General features: G+C 41.3%; 1 protein-coding gene across 4 annotated transcripts in view; it reads right to left on the reverse strand.

The window, feature by feature from the left end:
• Window positions 1-326: 326 nt before the first annotated feature.
• The window catches only part of scarb1 (scavenger receptor class B, member 1), a 30843-nt gene continuing 10937 nt past the window's right edge, over window positions 327-20232 (reverse strand). The window contains exons 8-14 of one of the 4 annotated variants that reach the window (XM_078271658.1): window positions 19378-19496; window positions 14020-14093; window positions 13810-13861; window positions 10311-10457; window positions 8831-8881; window positions 5318-5384; window positions 1086-1238 (exon numbers count right to left, since the gene is read on the reverse strand). In XM_078271658.1, the coding sequence (XP_078127784.1) occupies window positions 1231-1238; window positions 5318-5384; window positions 8831-8881; window positions 10311-10457; window positions 13810-13861; window positions 14020-14093; window positions 19378-19496 (518 nt within the window). In that variant the 3' untranslated portion in view covers window positions 1086-1230. Of the gene's footprint in view, window positions 1239-5317; window positions 5385-8830; window positions 8882-10310; window positions 10458-13809; window positions 13862-14019; window positions 14094-19377; window positions 19497-20232 lie in introns of all 4 variants that reach the window. The other 3 variants (XM_078271657.1, XM_078271660.1, XM_078271659.1) reach the window with 3 other exon arrangements.

The raw sequence follows: 20232 nt of genomic DNA on the forward strand, positions 1-20232 counted from the left end.
AGTGGTGGACCGACCAACTGACAGATATTGGTATCCCTATAGCTGTGTGCTAGCATGGCTAAAAAAAAAGCAGCAAACAATTAAAATTATGAATCAATCGTTTAATAATCGTTTTAGCTCTTTTAGTCACTGTATTAAAGCAGCTACAGTGTTGTTTAACTGGTTATGAAACAGCTTTACGTCAATACTGACGCAAATGAGACCGTTATCGAGAAGAACGCCTGTCCCAGGTCCGATTCCCCACGAAATCTGACGGAATGATTTATGAAGGGAATTTAGGGGAACATTCAAGACACCCAGAGAACAAAATCGAGAGCACAAATTCATAGATAATAATAATAAACCTTTATTACCTCTAAGTTTCTCTGCATTCATTCACTTCTTCAAAATAAAGGAGACATTTGACACAAATGTCATCATTCACGTCCATTTAACGAAATATATTCACACCTTTACAGAGGAGAGTAGTCAACAAATAGGAATGAGTCACCTCTGCTCGACTCAGTCATTGACAGAGGAGCGTTTGATTCTTCGATTTTAACTACAGAGTGTTTAACAGTCACATTAAATACAAAGACCCGGAGGTGAGGGAGAAGTGTTTCCTCCTTGATAAAGGCACGTAGGTAGTACAATACTTTACACCAGGCAGTCAGCCGTTCTGCCCATCAGTTCCCTTGTTGTTGATGCAGTAACATTTCTTTAAAATCACAGGAAAACAGCCAGCACAGTAACTGTCTACTAATGAAGTGATACAACTATGAAATGTTTCCAATCATCGAACCGTGAGCAGAGCAAAATTAACTGGAAATAGTGCTTACTGTGGTAGATTTTGTACAAAAAAAGTGGTTTTAAATGACAGAGCATCTTAAATTGTTGTGTTTCAACCCCGACTGCTTCGACACAGACTTGATGAAGCAAGTCTGAGTCTTGGAGCGTCATTAACGTCACAGAAAGGTAAAAAAATATGGCATTGCTTCACTTGTGCGCAAGACTCATTGAAACATACCGAGCGGAGCACCATGTGTCAGTGTTTCAGTTCAAGTTAGTGTAATAATGGCCGAGAGGGAGTCCACAATGCCAGCTGAGTGTGTGTGTGTGTGTGTGTGTGTGTGTGTGTGTGTGTGTGTGTGTGTGTGTGTGTTGTGTCAGTCTGTATCATCTTCTAGCAGTGGATCTTTCTCTCCGGTTGAAGTGCTTGGGTTTCCATCTGATGGGGTGCCACCTTCACATTTACTTCTCTGTGTCGGGACCAAAAGAAAGAGAAAGAGCGTTAAACTAATTCTTACCAGATACATTCATCTCATTTCTAGTCAAAATATCTAATAACATTTAGCATAATTTCGGATATTTCCGTGAGATACAGGGACTTGTTTTTAGACGATGCATCTTAAATATCTCGTTAAGTGAAAAAGAGTCTTGAACACATCTCGTTTTGAGTCATATCTCAAATGAAACAAACTTTTTTTGGGGAATATCATCAGGCAGAAATATCGCCCGATGAAAGATAGTGACGCACTGATGTATCAGTGATTGTACGTCAGCGTCATTTCAACGCTTCCCATTCATTTGTACTGGAGCAGCCGTGCAATGCATTCTGGTAGCTTCGCGGGAACTTTGGAAAAGCGGGGCGGCGAGCCGTCCACTTCTTATTTGCATTAAGTTGAATCCAGGCAACTTAAAGCAAACGAGGAGCGGCCGGCTCGGCTCCACGCCTCTCAAAAGCTGACGGAAATCTTTGTCCATCTGAAATGAAGACAGATTCAGCTACTGCATGGCCTGTTTCTCGCTTAAAATCTTTTCAGAAACAATTTAGAACCAACGAGCCACCAAGTTGACGTCAACTCGGCGGCTCCTCCTCATTTGGCTCTAGTCTCTAGTCTTTGTCACGCCCAAACATTTACGTAGGCTACACCACTGATCGGAGATCAGCTAGTCTTCTGAATCTTGAGGTCACGCAGATCTCGGATATTCCATTACTAAATTCACTTCTGAGATGTTTCTATGCGGGAGGTCAACTATGTAAAGCTCAAATATGGGCCATTTTAGCGAAATTGATGGCTAACTGCAAATTTGGTAAGATAGTGTCGGACTTCACAAGCTCCACAATCTGCCGGGACAGGTGGCGGCTGTTGGCCGGGTTTGTTGCCTTCCCTGTCGGCCTCTCCCCCTTCACAGACCTGCTCAGCTGGAGGATCTCACACACGAGCTACACTGTGTACCTTAGAAAGAAGAAAGTTTGGAAGTTTTTCAAGGATATTGAAAATGAACCACGGTCGTAAATGCAGTGTTCCAGACTGTACAACGGAATACTGGCTGAGAAAAGTGTTTAGAACGAGTATATTGGACGAGAGGGAGTTGTGGATCTAACGCAGCGCTGCAGAAGCACTGGCAGAGGACATGTTTGCAGGGGTTCACGCTCCGCTCCCCGCGCTTACTAGCTATGAGGTGAGTTGCGATTCTTTGGTTTTTTATGTCCTAAGGGTAACGTTACAACAACACTAGTTGTAATGAAAGTGTCGAAATGTGGTTCCTCAACCAGGCAGCTCATCTAAATATTCATGAGCATACCATATTTGGAAGAAAAGCTGTCGTTCCAAATAGAGCCATTACACAGGGATGCATAAGGGCAAAAAAAAAACAACTATAAAAACCTTAAAATACCCTATTAGGAGACCTTGAGGAACAGTGTGAAATACCCTATATAATCATTCTATCACCCCTTTAAATTGAAGGGAAATGTAGGAACACAAGACCTAATTTTGAAAATGTCCTAGAAAATAGGGCTGTAGGACCATAGGGCTGTGGGAACCCATTGGGCTGTGGGACCATAGGACTGTGGGAACCCATTGGGCTGTGGGAACCCATTGGGCTGTGGGAACCCATTGGGCTGACCCCAGCTCACTAGCAGTGTAATGCCGTGAAACGTGTATATGGACACGTACCATAAGACATGGTGTCTTGGCCGATAACCGCCTCGTCGTCTGCCATCGCCCAATCAGCAAACAAGATGGCATTCACCGATGGCAGCGACACGATTTTATGTTCATGTGTTGTTTTGTTCGGTCAGATTTGGAAAACAGTCCGTTAGCAAATGCAGGTTGTTTCATAAATCTGTATGATTGAATTTGTTCTCATTCAAAGAAAGTGTAATTAAGGGATGAATGACTTTAGAACAGTTATTATTTTTAACAATGAAGATTTGTTCTTCTTTCCCCTGTCACAAAAGGGGAAAACAACATCAACAAAACATCGGAACACCGGAAGAGCACTGTTCAAAATCCACGTTACAAAGTGCTTCACAAAACAGCAAAATAAAATTAGGTTTTTAAAACAGAACAAAAACTATTTGGTGTATAAAATCCTGTACAGTGTAGGTAAGAATAGAAAAAACATTTTTCAAAGAAATAAAAGACAGAAACAAAAAGATTCAAGCTCAAATTAAATCAGGAAAGGCTCTTCAATAACATTTAAAAAGGACAGACATAATCATGCATCAGACATGAGGCAGTTTGCAGCTTATATCCTCACAGAAAACATTTTCTATTTCATATTCCGAGCCGTTTTCCTTTCCCGTCGCTGCAGTCAACATTGTTCCCTTTCATGCATTTAAAAAGGAAACGCCTCCATCCTGCATTTAATTTGCTTTTAACCAAATAAATATGCATTCATTTGTGTCAGATGAACCACAAAATATTTAGATTTCAAGAAATTATTCAGGTCAAAGACTGCTGTGAGCATTGGTATCACTCTGCTGATGGACTCGAAAAACATATCGTCGTTGTCGGGCAGAACCCTCGTACCTCCATATGTCGTTCAAATATATTTTGTTCATTAAAGGTGCTGTAGGTAGGATTGTGAAGATCCAGGACAAATCCAAAGAATTTGAACATCAACAACTTCTCAGTCCCTCCCCCCCCCCCTTTCTGCTAAAGCCCAAAACGGTCTCCTAAGCCCCTCCCCCCACAAGGGAGAATGAATGCGTGTGCATGAGCAGTGATTGACGCGCAGTTAGACGCCCTCCCCGGCTCTGATTGGTTCATCTGAACAGTTAGACACCCCCCCCTGGCCCTGATTGGTGCATCTGAACAGGGAGCGGTGGATTTTTGCAAATCTCACTACAGGCTCTAGGTGGAGCCATAGCTGATGCTGACCTGCTTCATGTAGTTCTACTGGAACATAGGGTCAGTTTCAGCAAATATGACAGAAAGGCAGTTTTATAAGTCTTACCTACTGCACCTTTAATCAATGTTATTGCTCACGTGTCTGTGGGTTTTACAAATATTTAAAAACCGTGAGTGAAATAGCTCAAGAAAATGTTTTTGAATTAGCACTTTTGCATTTCCTGAAAAGCTATGGTTTCGGACTACTGTACATTCAAGGTTTTCAGCCGCTATTTCAGCGCCGCTATTCTCCCTGCAAACGATCGCATGGCAAGTAAAGAGGAGGAAGGCCAAATGTAGTGCTTACGTTTGGTTGCAAACCTGCCATTATGTCTGTAAGAACACGCTTAATTCAATTTAATCTGAAGCATACTGCTACTTCGTCTGGGACGGAAATGGCAACAAACATCCCCATATTAAAATAATGCTCATTTAGATAAACTAGTAATGTTTATAAGCTAAATTAGACTTAATAGAATGGGTTACTCTCATTATAAAAGGCTCAAATATGTTTTGCAGCCCCAGACAGATTTAAAAAAAAAAAAAAAAGTTTTTGCAGAACATAAACTTGAATATGAGAGATAATCTCAGTCTTATCGTACAAAGTCAGGCTGTAGCGGACTCTCCCAGTGATTTATTTAAATATTAATATTCATTTTTTTTTAACCAGTTTTGTTAATTGGGGTTTCATTTACTCAAGCATAATATACAATCTTGTTTATAAAATTTTCAGAAATAACAGCAAAATGCATAGATTTCTGTCAAATAAGGTAACACGGACTCATTGCCTTTCCTGTACGCGGACCGACCATTACTGCCATTCATAGTCCCCCCCCCCCCCAAAGGCCCATTCTGAGCCAGAAAAAACCCTGGTAGTTAATAAAAGCCATAAGTGATATTTGGAACCGATTTGCATTTACAGTGAAAATAAAAATCTTTAAGTCAAAATTGAGATTTTGGAATGTTGTAATCTCCAACACAAACCTTGGTTTAAATGCTTTAAGCAATTATTTATTAAAATAGAAACTTTTTAACATTATACCCAGTAACTATCTGAGAGTCAGATAGTGTTGTGGGCGGGACATTAAGCTTGACCACAACTGCACAAAAGAAATGAGTACATTTATACACCTGTATGCCTTTGTGTGTACACCCACCTGAGTTATTTATGGTACATTTCTCCTTTCTTTCTTGGTAATGTGCACCATTTTCTGTAAAGGAGGCCTAAAACACGACCAAAATGTCTCACACATCAGCCAATCAGAAAATACAAACGATTACAAGTAGCCGCTGGTTTGATTTGAGTCGTTACGTCGTGAAAACATGCAGCGTAAAGTGGTATTTTAAATTGTGGGTGTGCAGGGATAGTAGAATTCATGCAAAGGACTAATTTCTGGGTATAATTGATTCGACCATGCAGTCAATTTAGACAGAGTGTGATTGGTTAGTTCAGCCTATTGTCAACATACACAATTACATGTGAAGTGTTTCGGTCTGACTGCCTCCGCAGCCCTTTTAAACGGTCAGATTATGATGCAGCAAAATGATGAACAAAAGCTGAAATATGCTTGAAATTGACCAACTGTGACTTCTGATGAGGATCAACAAATGTTACATAGAGCTGCTGAACTCCAATAGCATTTTTGCACTTTAATTATTAGTCACTTTTTAAAATGTTATATTGTCTGTACGGTCATTTATGTCCTTCATTCATATCCTATGGATATGAATAGTTTACCTATTCATATAAGAACAGCTCGGGAGCATTGAAACATTCAAGTCCTTGCTTAAGACCCACTCCTATTCTTTGGCTTTCAATTCAAGTTGAGCTTTGACACCTTGTCCTTTTTTCTACTGTTGGTTATTTCGTATTGTGTATTGTTTGTGTATATTATCATTTTGGGTTTTTTGAGCTTGTTAAGCACTGGTCAACTATGGTTGTGCTATATTAATACAGTTGAACTGAAATGAACTAAGATGCTTTGTTGATCTTATGTTGTTTTTATGTTGATTTTAGAATGGTTTCTCTATGACATGTTTGTATTGTGAAGCAACAGACTGACAAGAAAAATGTACCCTCGGGGACAATAAAGTGTATTTTATTCTACATCATGAAGGGAGTTTCTTAGTTAAATGCTACCCCAAAAACACAAGAGCTGGATATAAATAATAAAATATTTAGCCATTACACAGATTATCTCTGCATTAGCATTGCGTTTTGTAGCACAAACTGCTGGGCTAACTGGCAAACATTAAACATAAACTCTGTGAACTGTGAACGTGATGTTCAGACAGTGAGACTGCTCTCACATGTGATCAAAATTGAACTGCAGTTGGACATGAACATTTCTAGAAATGTGTTCACATCTTCTATCAGTTGTGCATTGTTGAGCGTGGCGCTGCAACTAACAATTTTCTCTCAATTAAATGATGAATCTTTGGAGCTGTAATAATGTTTAAAAAATACTAGGGAATTCTCACCACAGTTTCCCAAAGTCCACGCTAACATATTCATGATACCTGTTCTGTAAACCAGTGGTACCAAAGACAGGGTACCCCCAGGATCCTCCAACTTAAATTCAAGGCTTTTTAAGACCTTTTTAATACCATTTCAAATGAAATTCAATGCCAGCTTCGTACCCATTACGACAGAAGTAGGAGGGGAAAATGTCAAATCTGTATACATTTAATTAGCCTATATTAGTAACGGTTCATTTTGTTACGGTATGAACTTAATCCTAGGAAAGGCAAAAAAATATAAGACCTTTGTAACGTAATCCAAGACTTTGTATAACGAATTCAAGGCTTTTAAGGCCTTAATTTGAGATTATCAAAATTAAGACTTTTTCAAAGCTTTTAAGACCCCGCGGGTACCCTGCAAAGATGTTTAGTTCGATATCACAGAAGAATTATTCACATTTAAAAAAATGCTGAAACAGATTTTTGAATTACCGGTACTTCATTTTCAAAATAATTGCCAAATTCTGTCAATTGACAGCGCGCTGCACACCTGAAATTATCTAGAATTTACCTGGCAGAGCTGTATGTGACAACACAAATGTCCCAATTAGTTGGACCAGGCATTAAACTTTAAGTCTTTACCCTAGTAGAAAGTCTGTGTAATGTCCCTAGAGCCCAGAGTGTGAATAGAGCAGCTCATTGCCCGGAGAATTCACAGCGAGCGAGTGGGAGTGAGACGGTTCTATTGATTTAGGCAAAACCAAAACAAACATCCGAGGGTATAGTAGAAAAAGGGTGATTTACACGAAGACGGCAACGAAAATGTCTAACTGGAGAGACGGTGAGATGTAAGAAATTCTGTCTGTCTGTCTTTCTTCGTGCCTCCTGCACGCTCTAACCAAACGGAGGATTTCCAGGAAGTGGGAACGCGTCTGACACGGCCAATCTTTCATTGTATGCTTCAAGTGTGAAAGGAAAACTCTAGACAATTATCGGACCTGATTCTTTGGACAATTGCCTCATAAGTATCGAGTATCGAAAAATGCCTCGACATTCAATACCCAATTTCAATTCCCTTAGGAGTAAATCTCATCAGCGTCAGTGAGCTAATCAGCAGATTGGCTGTCTAATGTTACACGATAGAGACACACAGAGACGGGACTCAAGAAGTAGGAGCTGAAATATTAATAAAAGGATTTGTGCTGTGATGTTGTGATTTATTTTTGTTTTATAAAATTGGTATGGAAAAAGTATCGTTTAGGAATCTGTATCGAAGTCATGGTATCGGCAGCGGTATAGAATATTTTTTAACAATACCCAGCCCTAATCGTCTCAAGTCTAGTTGAAGTTAGTCTATATCCACGACGTTCCACTTCCGGGATTGTTCCTGTTGCCGCCGGAAATTCCGCCGGATGTCCGTCCCCTTCCTCTGTCTCTGTGTTGGCGTTCTAACCTCCGGTGGATTTGTGAGGACTATGGTTAACTGCTCCTCAGATCTCTGCAGGGTAAATCCAGACAGCTAGCTAGACTATCTGTCCAATCTGAGTTTTCTGTTGCACGACTAAAACTACTTTTGAAAGAACACGTTCCACCAAAACAAGCTCCTTCCTGAGACTATTTTGCAGCGGCACCGTTACTCTGCCCGACGCTTAGCTCCGCCCATGACTATGGTGATTGGTTTAATTACCGGAGTCAAATTCCTTGTTTGTTTGCGCAAACCTGGCCAATAAAGCTGATGCTGATGCTGATTTAAAGAAATGCTAAGAAACCAGAGCACGTTCCCATCCTGGAATGCTGTGTGGACTCGCAAGATCCTCCGCCACAGCGCTGCGGAGGAAGGTCTGGCAAAGCGAGACTACGTTGAAGGATGCCCAGTGGACGATAAAGCTCAACATTATAGCTACTGCAAAACTAAACAAACTAAATAAATATCTGATATGTAGTTTAGAATGAATGCAGTGTTTTCTTTAACCCACTTAACAAGCAGCTGAAAGCTGTAAATCTGATGAAGCATGATCCACAACCAGCTGTGACGCAGCAGTTCCGTAAATCAATTAATAAACATGGACGGCAACTAATAATCAATTAAGAAGAAATCACTCAAATACACGTACAACAATGATTCGTTTTAAAAGACAAAAAAAAAAAAAATCACATCTCTAAAAAAAACTATTTGGATTTGGATGATTGAGATCATAGAGTTTACACACCGCGGGGTTGTCCACTCCTGTGGAAGTCATTGTCAAATTGGTATGAGACCTCTGCAAACATAAAGCATCAAAACCAACCTTTAATCACGATATGAAAAACCTGCCAGCGCTCAAAAAAAAATAATTCCTTGAAGTTTAAACCTCTAAGCAAACATGTCGTCTCACTGTCATAACACATAACACAAACTAACTGATGACGCTGACATAATGGACATTCAGCTACTGGACATGTTTCTTAAGTTATTGGGAAATACTGCTTATTTACTTTCATGAAGAAGATAAGATTGAAACCAATCTCATATCTGTACGACCAGGAGGTAGCCTAGCTTAGCATAAAGACTGGAAACAGTTAGCCCGGCACCTCTGAAGATCACTAATCAATACTTTATGGGTCATTATACAAAAACATGTCACTTCAAAGTACTGTTTTATTGAATGTAACCCTCCTGTTGTCCTCGGATCTAATTTGACCCATTTTCAAAAAATGTCTATTTCAGAAATCGGGTTCTCTTTCAACCAAATTGTCCAAAAAAAATAACATGGATGGTTCCCTACATCGCTCTTCATAAGTAAAAGAAATGATCAGTTCACTACTTTCATTGAATTTGGGGGTTTAATTGAAAAAAGTGACAAAAATGTCAGGAAAAGTGACAAAAACGTCAAAAAAAAGTGACAAAAACGTCGAAAAAAAGTGACAAAAACTTTAAACAAAAGTGAGGAAAAAAAAAAACATTGTGAAAAGACGACCAAAAAGTCTTAATTTTAAATTATGTCCCAGAAAAACAAACGGACAACACAAGGGTTAAGTAAATTTTTGGACGACGTAGATTCCTCCCGTTTGTTTGATTAAAAAACTACAGTGAGCAGCCGTTTTAGGAAATTACTGAGACTTTTTTTTTGCAGGGTATTTTTAACACATTGTTGGTTTGGGTCTTTTCGTGGAGATTTGTTGACGATAAGAAAAACGAATAATTCGGAAAACTGACTTAAACTTTGAGCCAACTCTGGTTTGTTACAACCTGGGTCTTGTTTTTGTAGTTTTGTTCATACTTCTTATCAGTAATAATGTTTACCGGTGTTGTAATAAAATGCAATTATCCTTTAGGGCAAACTTTTTGAACTTTTTAAGAACATGATCAGGCCAAAACAGATTTGATGCAAAGTTTTTGAGAAACTGTGTATTCACACTGCAGTATTGAACTGAAAAAATAAAATAATAAATCACCTTTTTTCTTTGCCGTTTGAGCAGAAAATGACACCAACATAAACCAAAACCAGGTTAGACTAATAATATATTGAAGATAAATGATCTAAGCTTTACTCTTAATACCATATTATCAGTGCACCCTCAGTGAATTCCCCTCCTGCTGCTTTCTCCATCTGTTTATGGGAAACATGCGTAACTGTGCGACGTGCTACATGCAGTTAAAAAATAAAAAAATAAAAAGCATAACGGCGCACAGCAGCCTGCATGCTTTACCTTCACTTTGTGATGCACCAGGGCGGCAATTACTATGGTAACCAGGCCGAGGGTGATGAAGCCGTACTGCATGTACTCCATCACAGACGGCAGGATAACCAGGTTTGTGTGGAAGGTAGTGAGGATGGGGCCGTCTATGTAGCCGCTCTGAGGAGGAAATAAGAAGAATACATTGTGGTGTATTACAGGATTATACAATGGCTTCAGTTTTTTTTCACAACTGAGGGGCAAACTCACAAAAGGATTGCGCGGCTGTTGCGGCCGCTAAACCTGCACAACAAAGACGAAAAGAAACAAGTTCTCAAAGCGACCGCAAAGGGTGAAATGCGCCCCTGACTGTAGCGTCTCACACTGCAAAAAAGCATCTAATTTCTAGTCAAAATATCTAATAACACTTAATATAAGACACAATCACCTAACATGTAGAGCCAGACCGATATATCGGCGTGCCGATGTTAGGCATTTTCCAAACTATCGGTATCAGCATTTATTATGGCCGATAAATGCTCTACAACGTCCCTGCTGGCAACACTCATTTTTGTTGTCGTTATTGTGTTTTTATTCAAGTTTCATATATCTTACGTTTGTATTTTTATACATTTTATTTATCAGAACTTTAATATATTTTGATGTTCCTCTGTTCTGACAGGGCATATAAAAAGGCATGAGAAGAGCAATGAACATGTGAGTACATGTGAAAGCATGCAATCAATGAAGGTGCTCGCATTCAAGTGGCTAAACATAATGAAACAGTCAAACAATACGGGGCCTTTCTAAACCGCCTCATTGATGTGACATCTTTGCTTGGCCCAGTCATTTAGGGGACATGATGAGAGTAGTGAATCATCCAACAAGGGGAATTACAGGGAGTTCACAGAAACATTAGCTAAATAGGACTCTGTCCTGTCCACACAATTCAAGTCCTCAACTGTGTTTTCTGGTATGTCCCATACTATTCAAAATGACTTGATCTCTGCTCTTGCAGCCACCGTTTCTGATGAGATCAGAGATGAAATTCAGGATGCTCCCTTTTTTGGATGGCAGGTGGATGAAACAACTGATATATCCTGCTGTGCCCAACTCTCTGTCATTGTTGGCTATTGCCGTTTTTCCATTACATGGTACCTGCTCGACTCGCCTCGCCTCGCCTCTACGCTACTCGACGCACTGTGCGTCCGTTTTCCATTGCAGATTGATTTTAGTACCGCCTCAGCGTGGCTGGTCTTCATAGCGACACCGCAGGAAACTGCCGTGACCTAACGCGACACACAAATACCAGGTACTTTTTTTCGTAATGGAAAACCAAAAAAGGCGAGTAGAGTCGAGGCGAGTCGAGCAGGTACCACGTAATGGAAAAGCGCCATATGTGGATAGTGCAGGTAAAATTCAGGAGCGCTTTATTGGATTTTTTTATGTTTCTGGGGGGCGAGATGCTCAGTCTGTTTTTGATGTATTAAATGAGAACATGCAGGGCTACAATTTTAAGGATAACCTTGTGGCACAGACCTATGATGGGGCTGCTGCCATGGCTTCAGCTCTAAATGGTCTGCAGGCCAAAGTGAAAGCAATAGCCCCCAGTGCAATGTTTGTGCATTGCTATGCACACACACTGAATCTGGTGCTGTCACAGGGGTCTAAATGCTTGCCTTGCTCCACAAAGAGGACATCTTTTTGGAGTCTGCAGGCTGTTCAAGGTTGCCCACAAATGCTCCTACTCGATGGAATTTCACATCACGGATAGTGAGCACTGTGGCAAACAATTATGACGGCCTCCTGCAGACATTTGATAACATAATTGCAGATATACGACAATGGATGATGATACACTGGAGTGTGCCAAAAGCTTTGTGAGGAAACTGGAGGATTTTGAGTTTGTGTTCATGTTGTACACATAGGAACAAATCGTCTCTGAGACAGATGTTGTCTTTGATATTGTCCAGCAGAAGGCAATGGATGTTCTTTACTGCAAGAAAAGAATTGAGTCTCTTCTTGCATTTGTCAAAGAGAAGAGGTCAGAGGGGGCTTTCCAAGCCGTTTATGCCAAAGCAGCAGATCTCACATCAGACCCACGAGACTAGCGCCGTCTGACCCAATTGCAGGATCCCCAAGAGCGCTACAGAAATCTGTACATTGCCATCCTTGACAACATCTTGGAGCATATTCCTTGACGTTTTTCAAATTTGGAATTTGGACTTCTTAGAATTAGTCAATCCAGGGAAATTTGATGACATGAGACAAGTGTTTCTAGAGGAGGCCTTCCAAAGTGTCCTGAAAAGTTATGGCCATCACTTTGATTCAGGGAGACTGAGGTCTGATTTCAGATCAGGACTTGCAGGGTAACGGGGGAAAGCTGTGTGATTACTTGGCGTTCCTTAACGACATGGAGTTGGACAGTGCAATGTCTCAGCTTTACAAACTGTTGTCATTAGTGGCAACAATTGGAGCTACATCTGCAGGTGTAGAAAGGAGGTTCTCCTATTTAAAGCGGCTCAGGTCCTACACCCGTTTTCTTGAAAAGGAACGTAGGGCAGAATTTACGTATAAATAAATGGACAATTTTTATGTTGTAGGCCAGCAGCCTCCACTGGATTTCAGGGCTGTTTCATGTTAAAACAAAAAGGATCTTACTCTTTAACTAAAAGGTCTTCCTCTGTAGGGATCCTTTCCATAATGTCGTAACACTTAGAATAATAATCTGAGTCTGTCAGCGGCAAAAACAGAACTTTTAGTGGACGCAAACTGACGGTGTGCAATTGCCCGTTAATGTTACATTGCAGCTTGTTTCGTCTTGCTTAATATTGGACTGATTTGAAATGTTGTTCCGATCAATCACTTCCATACGAAAAATAGGGTCCAAGTTGAAAAAACAAAGTTGCTCTTTAAATCTGTCTGTCACTTTTGATTCCACGCCTGAAGTTTTGCTCTCTGAACATTTTCTTTGTTCTGCCGCACAAAGGCAACCTTCATACTTTGACACATGGATAATAACAATCAGACGTAAAAGAAGAAAACAAATTGCACTCAGCTGCAGAACTGTATGGGCGTGTTTGTGCTGTAATTTCATTAGAGCAATATCTTTTGTGAATCGGACCTTGAGACGGGGCAGATAGCGATGGCAATTGATGCACAATTAATGGTGTTATCAGCGGCCACGAGCCAGTCTTTTAAGAATTTGCTCGAGTTTAAATGGAAAGAGACAAATGAACTTATTATCTTATCTTTAAGGAGAAAATGCTGAACTAACATACAAAGTGCAAAACCCTACATTACGTGTTCAGTTGTCAGAATACAAACTATCAAACTTTCTGCATGATGTATTGCCTAGTTTGATTCATTTTGAGACTTTAAGGCCTAAATTAGAAAAAGGATATTTTGTTGTTTTTCAAACTCTGGCAACTCTTGTGGAAATTGAAGCAAAGCACATATCCCCAACAAAGAAGAAACAGTGATGAAACACTGGAAAAATTGCACAGTAAGAACTTTCTAGCAATTAGCTTACCTCCTCAAACCAGATCATTGGCATCACCACCTCAGAAATTTTCCCAGTTTCTCTACAAAGGCAAAACATTTTGCTTTAAACTCCAAGGTTGCATGGTGAATGCAAAAGAAAGCAGGAAATGTCCTGTCATATTGAACGATAAACGGATGTAAACACAATACATGACAAATGTTAATGGCATGATGGTAGATTAGGGAATCATTTCCTTACGTAATTCCTGACACTCTCTTCATGTAGAGGTTGAGCTGCAGGCGGATGGACACATTCAGAGGGACGCCCGTTAGCTGGAAAGAGACGCACAAAAAAAACAAAAACATGTTAAATCTCATATGGGAAATAATAAAAGCCATCAGTGTTAACTTCATTACATTGTTCCCATGTAACAGAAAACCCTAAACAAACGAAGGAAATCCTCATGCGTTAGGAATTCTTCTAGGGATCTTTTGATGATTTTAGAGAAGTACGATCCAGTTTTAGCATCAAATAGTTCACCCAAGGACTCCACCACTACCCAACACAAAAGTCAATAAGTGAGATGTAACAGTGCAAACAACATTCGTTGTCTTAGTTATAACTGTCCAAGACCCTATACAAAGTGCAAGCCAGGCTTTGAGTGATTTCAGCTATGAATCATTATTATCCTCTTACACAGTAAACACTACATGGCCGAAAGTGTGTGGACTCCCGAACATTACACTCACGTCATTCAACAGAACTAGAACAGGCAGAAACATTGTCTGCGCAAGTACACAAAAGCAAGTGACAACGGCGGCCTAGCCCAGCTGGCACAAAAGCGCGTTCCCGGTGAACATACTGAATGTGCGCTCTCACGCACCGGTGGGGGTGGTCTCGCATCGCCAGACCCTCCTCCACAGCGCTGCAAAGGAGGGTCTGGCTAGTCCACACAGCATTCCCGGGATGGGAGAATAATCGTGCTCTGGTTTATTGACATTTCTTGAAGCCGTCACAATCGTCTTGGGACGGTGCTAAACCCAATGGTGCCTTGGAAAGGAACGTCAAAAGTAGTTTTGGTGGTGCAACAGAAAACTCAGATTGGACAGATAGTCTAGCTAGCTGTCTGGATTTACCCTGCAGAGATCTGAGGAGCAGTTAACCATAGTCCTCACAAATCCACCGGAGGTTAGAATTACAACACATAGAAAGAGGAAGGTGACGGACATCTGGCCGAAAATGAGGGACATCAGGTGGAACCTCCGGCGGCACACATCGACATACTTAGCAGGTGTGAGAATTACTGTAAATATGCATAGTTTATTGTACGTTTAACTTCTCTTTCATTTGAGCCAGCCTGCAGGAAAACCAATGAGAAAGGACTAATTTGAGAAAGAAACATTTGTGAAGTCAAAAACATCTAGATCGCCCCCCTGGGGATGGCTGCAGAAAAGGTCATAAACTGATCACGCATTATGGTTGTTTAGTGTTCATATCAGTTTGGTTTGGGCAGTGGAGTTCAGCCCGCAGGTAACCAGGAAAACAAAAGCAATCATTTAAAAAAAAAGAAAGAAACCAGAACCCTTTTGTCATGAGTTGTTGTGTTTTTCCTGGCAGAACAAGTTGTGGTGCAGCCCGGTCCAGAGATCCAGCTCAGACCCACAGGGCTGGAGTGAATGTCTGTAAATTATTAAAACCAGGGAGGGTTTTCTGTAGCTTGCAGTAAGGCTTCTCAAATCTGGATTCACTACTCTGTCTCTGTCTTTTCTCAGATTGTTTCCTGGCATATTTGTTTCAGCAATGGGCGACTTCGCAGAATTTAAAAATCATACATTTGCGTTGTTCTGTTATTTTCTATTGTAGGTTGGTTGCGATTCATAAATCTGACTGTTTTTACACAAAAGGCTTGGACATCATAACTGCTTTCTTGCAGCCCTTTCGTGCCACAAGGTTTCTTCAGGCACCCGGCTTTCATGTTTCGGAACATCTGGCGAGTGAGAGACGGAAATCAAAACTGTACTGCTTGAACCTGCAGGAAATGAAATGTCCCTGAGCCCCAGAAGTTCATTCTCACCGTATAGCGGTATCCTGGCAAACACACGTAATGCTAAAATTATTTTAAGGTTCCAAGTTAGCAGGCGTTACCTCGGCAGTTAATTTGAGATGGATACAACCTGTGTGCATCGCTAGAGCTCAATAGATGGGTTTACGAGTTAATGTTAACTCGTAAAGTTTTGGCAACTTTTAAGAGCCCTACCGATGGAGGCAGCAGTAGAGCAGCAATGTGTTATTTAAATGTGCATTTTTAACTTGTATTAACCTTTAATGTGTCTCTGTATATTCGGTTGTTGTAGTACTGTGCAATTAATAGAATTTCGCGCATTCGGCCACGATCACAAAGACAACGTAATCGAGAAAATACGATTTTGCACATTACATTTTGTAGGTGAAGTCTTATTTTGTCTTATGTTCTGAAGGGGAATTCAAAAAGTTCAACAGAAAAAGTATGAAGGGAAATATCACAGTTCAATCCTGATTTCAATATTGGCCAAACTAATTGTAGTTTGAGTTGTTTCCATAATGGAGCAGCCCTAATTGTTGTTAAACTGTTTTTATTCTGTGAAGCACTTTGAATGATTGTTTGTGTGAATTGTGCTGGATAAATAAATGGCTCTGCCTATAAAATCACACTACTTTGGTAACCAATCTGTAGTGTTAAAAAAAAGGTTGCACCCAATATGGCGACATTTGGAAATAGCTTCATAAATTCCAACGCCACATGATTTCCCTTAATTATTAACTTTATATCAATCTTGTCTTCCTCTTCTTGGAACCAGCTCATGGAGAGATTTAATATGCACGGCAACAAACTTTGTTATCTTATCAAACCATAATAAAGTTTTTTTAACAACCCTTAACAGACCGCAATTACGGAGAAATAGCCCAATTTCCAATTACCTTATCACAGTGGGGTCCGCAGACACCTATAGTGACATTTCCACAGGCGGAGTTGTGTAAGGTGTTCAGAACAAGCTGGTTCATGGCAGCGTTATCAAACTTATCAGCATATCTAAATCATTTAAACGATGATGTAATAATCATCAGTGCACGTTTACGGTTATGGCAGAGCAATAAAATCACGTAACGTTGAGTTCATTGGGTACTCTCAGGGACAGTTTCGCTACATAATCAGCAGCAGGTCAACACCAACATTTAGGACAGGTATGGGCATGGGTTAGGCTTTTTAATCGGGCCCGCCTAACTTGTTCAAACTATATTATTAAATTGACTTATTAAATCGCATTCGAGTTGAGTGACAAGAACTGGCTTTGCGTTTTCTGGGGACACATTTTCCCACATGAATGAGCTGAACGTGAAGCTACAGTGGGAAAGATCAGTTTGTGTACGACATGTACACAAATGTGAGAGCCTTCAAATCCAAGCTGACTTTATTCTCCAGACAAATTTCAAAACAAATCTTTCGCTCATTCCCCCCCCCACTAGCCACGCAGGAAGAGGCCACCCGAAACTCGAAGAAGTACAGCAAATGACTGGACGACCTGCACAGAGAATCCTGCTGTCGGTTCAGCTGGTGTCTAGTCCCCTGTCACACGACCCTGAAACAGCACCACATAACCTGCAACAGGAACTGATCGATCTTCAGTCTGACTCACGGAGAAGTTTAACATTCTTAAACTGAAGGACTTTCATGCTTCACTCAACGAAGCCACGTTTCCACAGAAGCACAGAAGATGCTGGCGTTGTTTGGCTCAACCTACTTGTGTGAGCAGACGTTCAGCATCATGAACATCAACAAAACCAGCACCTCAGATCCATCCTGAGAATTGCCACAACAAAACTAACCCCAGACTTTGATGCACTGGCAAAATGGGAGACCAACAACACTGTTCCCACTGAAATTGAACTTGAGTTTCTCTACTGTTATGAAATAAACGCATTTGTAAAATAATTTTATCTCAATGTGGCCCTTTTTTTAGCCTAATTTACCTTAACTGAAAAGCTTCGGAGTCATTGGAATGGTTATATGACATTTTATATGACAACCACCCTTGCAACTTTTGGCCGGCGAGCCGGCGGCCTCAGCATCAGGAAGTATCGCGTGATATCAGGTCTCACGATGTAACGAATTGCTTTAGGCACTGCACACATACGCCCATTCAGGAACCGGCTAGTAGCGATGGAGTTTTTCACACTATCGTCATGGCTGAGACGGCAAAAAAGAAGCAGAAAGCTAGTAGGCTAGTGACAAATGGTCAAAAAGGGTTTTAGTTTTTGAGATACCCCTACCAGCCTAAAGCCTAAAACAGCAATGTGGCGTCACAGCCACCTGGTCAAACCTCTTCTCTGGAACCCAGTTGGTAGAGAATGGAGGCTCAGAGAAGATGGGTGCATTGAACCTGTGATGTTCCAGAAGGCACCACCTAAAGAAGTTAGAGACATCACCCTCTACTATCTACTAAGACGGAAACTGCAACGATGCCACCAAATGCCAGTGTCTTTCACTGGGCTTGACCTGCACAGAGTTTTGCTCTTACCCTATCTCAGACTGTCCAAATATTTCACTGATGACAATGCGGATGAGTGACAGTGGTGTGTTGCAGTTGTAACATCATGGGGGGCTGACCTCCCCAAAGTGGCCACTGGAGATGGCCTAACCCCCAGAATGGCTACCAAAAGCAGTTCATGTTCCAAATGGTTGCTGCTACAAAAAAAACAGCCTGACAACAGCTGGAGATTCAGTGAGGAGAGGGCTCATTCCCCCTCACAGTGTTTGTTTTGTTAGATTGCCATTTTTTTGATTTAGGACAGTCATTTAATTTGTATTATGTTAAGTTATAGTTTTATTAAAAGCCTCATTAAGGTCAAACTGCAATCCTGACTCCTGGTCTCCTGCTTGCCATATGAAATGTTTCATTATTAAATGTATCTTATATTTGAATTTTGCATTCTGCATAGATATTCATTTTTTGCATGGTCGCCTATTTTAGGTATGTTTATAGGTCTCTATTTATTCCATGCATCAAGATATTCACATCCAGTCTTTTCCTGTAGGTCAAGCAACTTCCTGACTACAAACATGCCAAGTTTCAAAGCTCTCAGAACTTGTGTGATTGATCTGCATTAGTTTATATGCCTTAACTCCCATACGGACAGGCTATATTTTATTCCTTTTTTTGTTTTGGGGTGTATAACAATATCTGTTAATTTAACAATCTTAGCAGTAAAATATTTTTAGCCAAGAATCCATTTCATATATGGGAGACCTTTAGAGATGAGGAAAAACATTGTTGGGTTTAGGTCTACCTAAAACTTAGATCAACACAAGTTTAAGGAGTCTGTAGTGAGAAAAGTTTGAAAAATCTCATACAATATTTCAAGAATTAAAGAATGCATTAACACACAGTTGGAGGTTAACTTGTAGAAATCAGATGCAAGCTTTCACCCACTGTCGACCGGAGACTCTTCTTGCCGTATTTACAAAAAGATCAAAACTTGCGCTTGATTATGACTCACAATACAAAGATTGCATGTCTGTGTGTGTTATGTAAATCAGGCCTCACACACAGGTGTGTGTGCGCGTGTGTGTACACTCACAGGGTGGATGTCTATGAAGAGGCCATGCTCGTCCTCTGTGGGATTAAGGCCCAGCACGTAGTCCAGCAGCACAGGATCAGCATTGAAGAAGTGAGGATGAGAGATGAAGACTGGAGAGTCTGTAAATCGAAAAAGAAATTGTGGAATTATTATAAACCTGTCACCAGATATAGATCTTTAAGTACATATAGTCAAGTACTCTCCGGGGACCATCACCTTATCGTGGTGGAGAGGTTTGTGTGTCCCTATGAACCTGAGGGCTGTGTTGTCTGGAGCTTTGTGCTCCTGGTAGGGTCTCCCAAGGCAAAGTGGTCTCAGGTGAGGGGCCAGACAAAGAATGGTTCAAAAACCCTATGAGTGACCGAGGTAGAGATGGAGTGACCCTGCCCGGAGGAAGCCCGGGGCCCCCGTCTGGAGCCAGGCCCAGATGGAGGGCTCGTCAGCGAGCGTCTGGTGGCCGGGTTTGCCACGGAGCCCGGTCGGGCACAGCCTGAAAAAGCTACGTGGGACCTATCTCTCCATCCCATGGGCCCACCACCTGTGGGAGGAACTGCTGGGGACGGGTGCGCTGCCATATGGGTGGCAGTGAAGGTCAGGGGCCTCGACGGACCAGACCTGGGCAGGAGACGCTGGCTCTGGGGACGTGGAATGTCACCTCTCTGTGGGGGAAGGAGCCGGAACTTGTGCGGGAGGTGGAGCACTACCGGTTAGATCTGGTGGGGCTTACCTCTACGCACAGTCTCGGTTCTGGAACCATACTCCTGGATAGGGGTTGGACTCTTTTCTTCTCCGGAGTTGCCCAGGGTGTGAGGCGCCGGGCGGGTGTGGGGATACTCACAAGCCCCCGGCTGAGCG

This window comes from Sander vitreus, chromosome 16, assembly GCF_031162955.1.
Source record: "Sander vitreus isolate 19-12246 chromosome 16, sanVit1, whole genome shotgun sequence".
In the NCBI taxonomy this organism is placed as follows: Eukaryota; Metazoa; Chordata; class Actinopteri; order Perciformes; family Percidae; genus Sander; species Sander vitreus.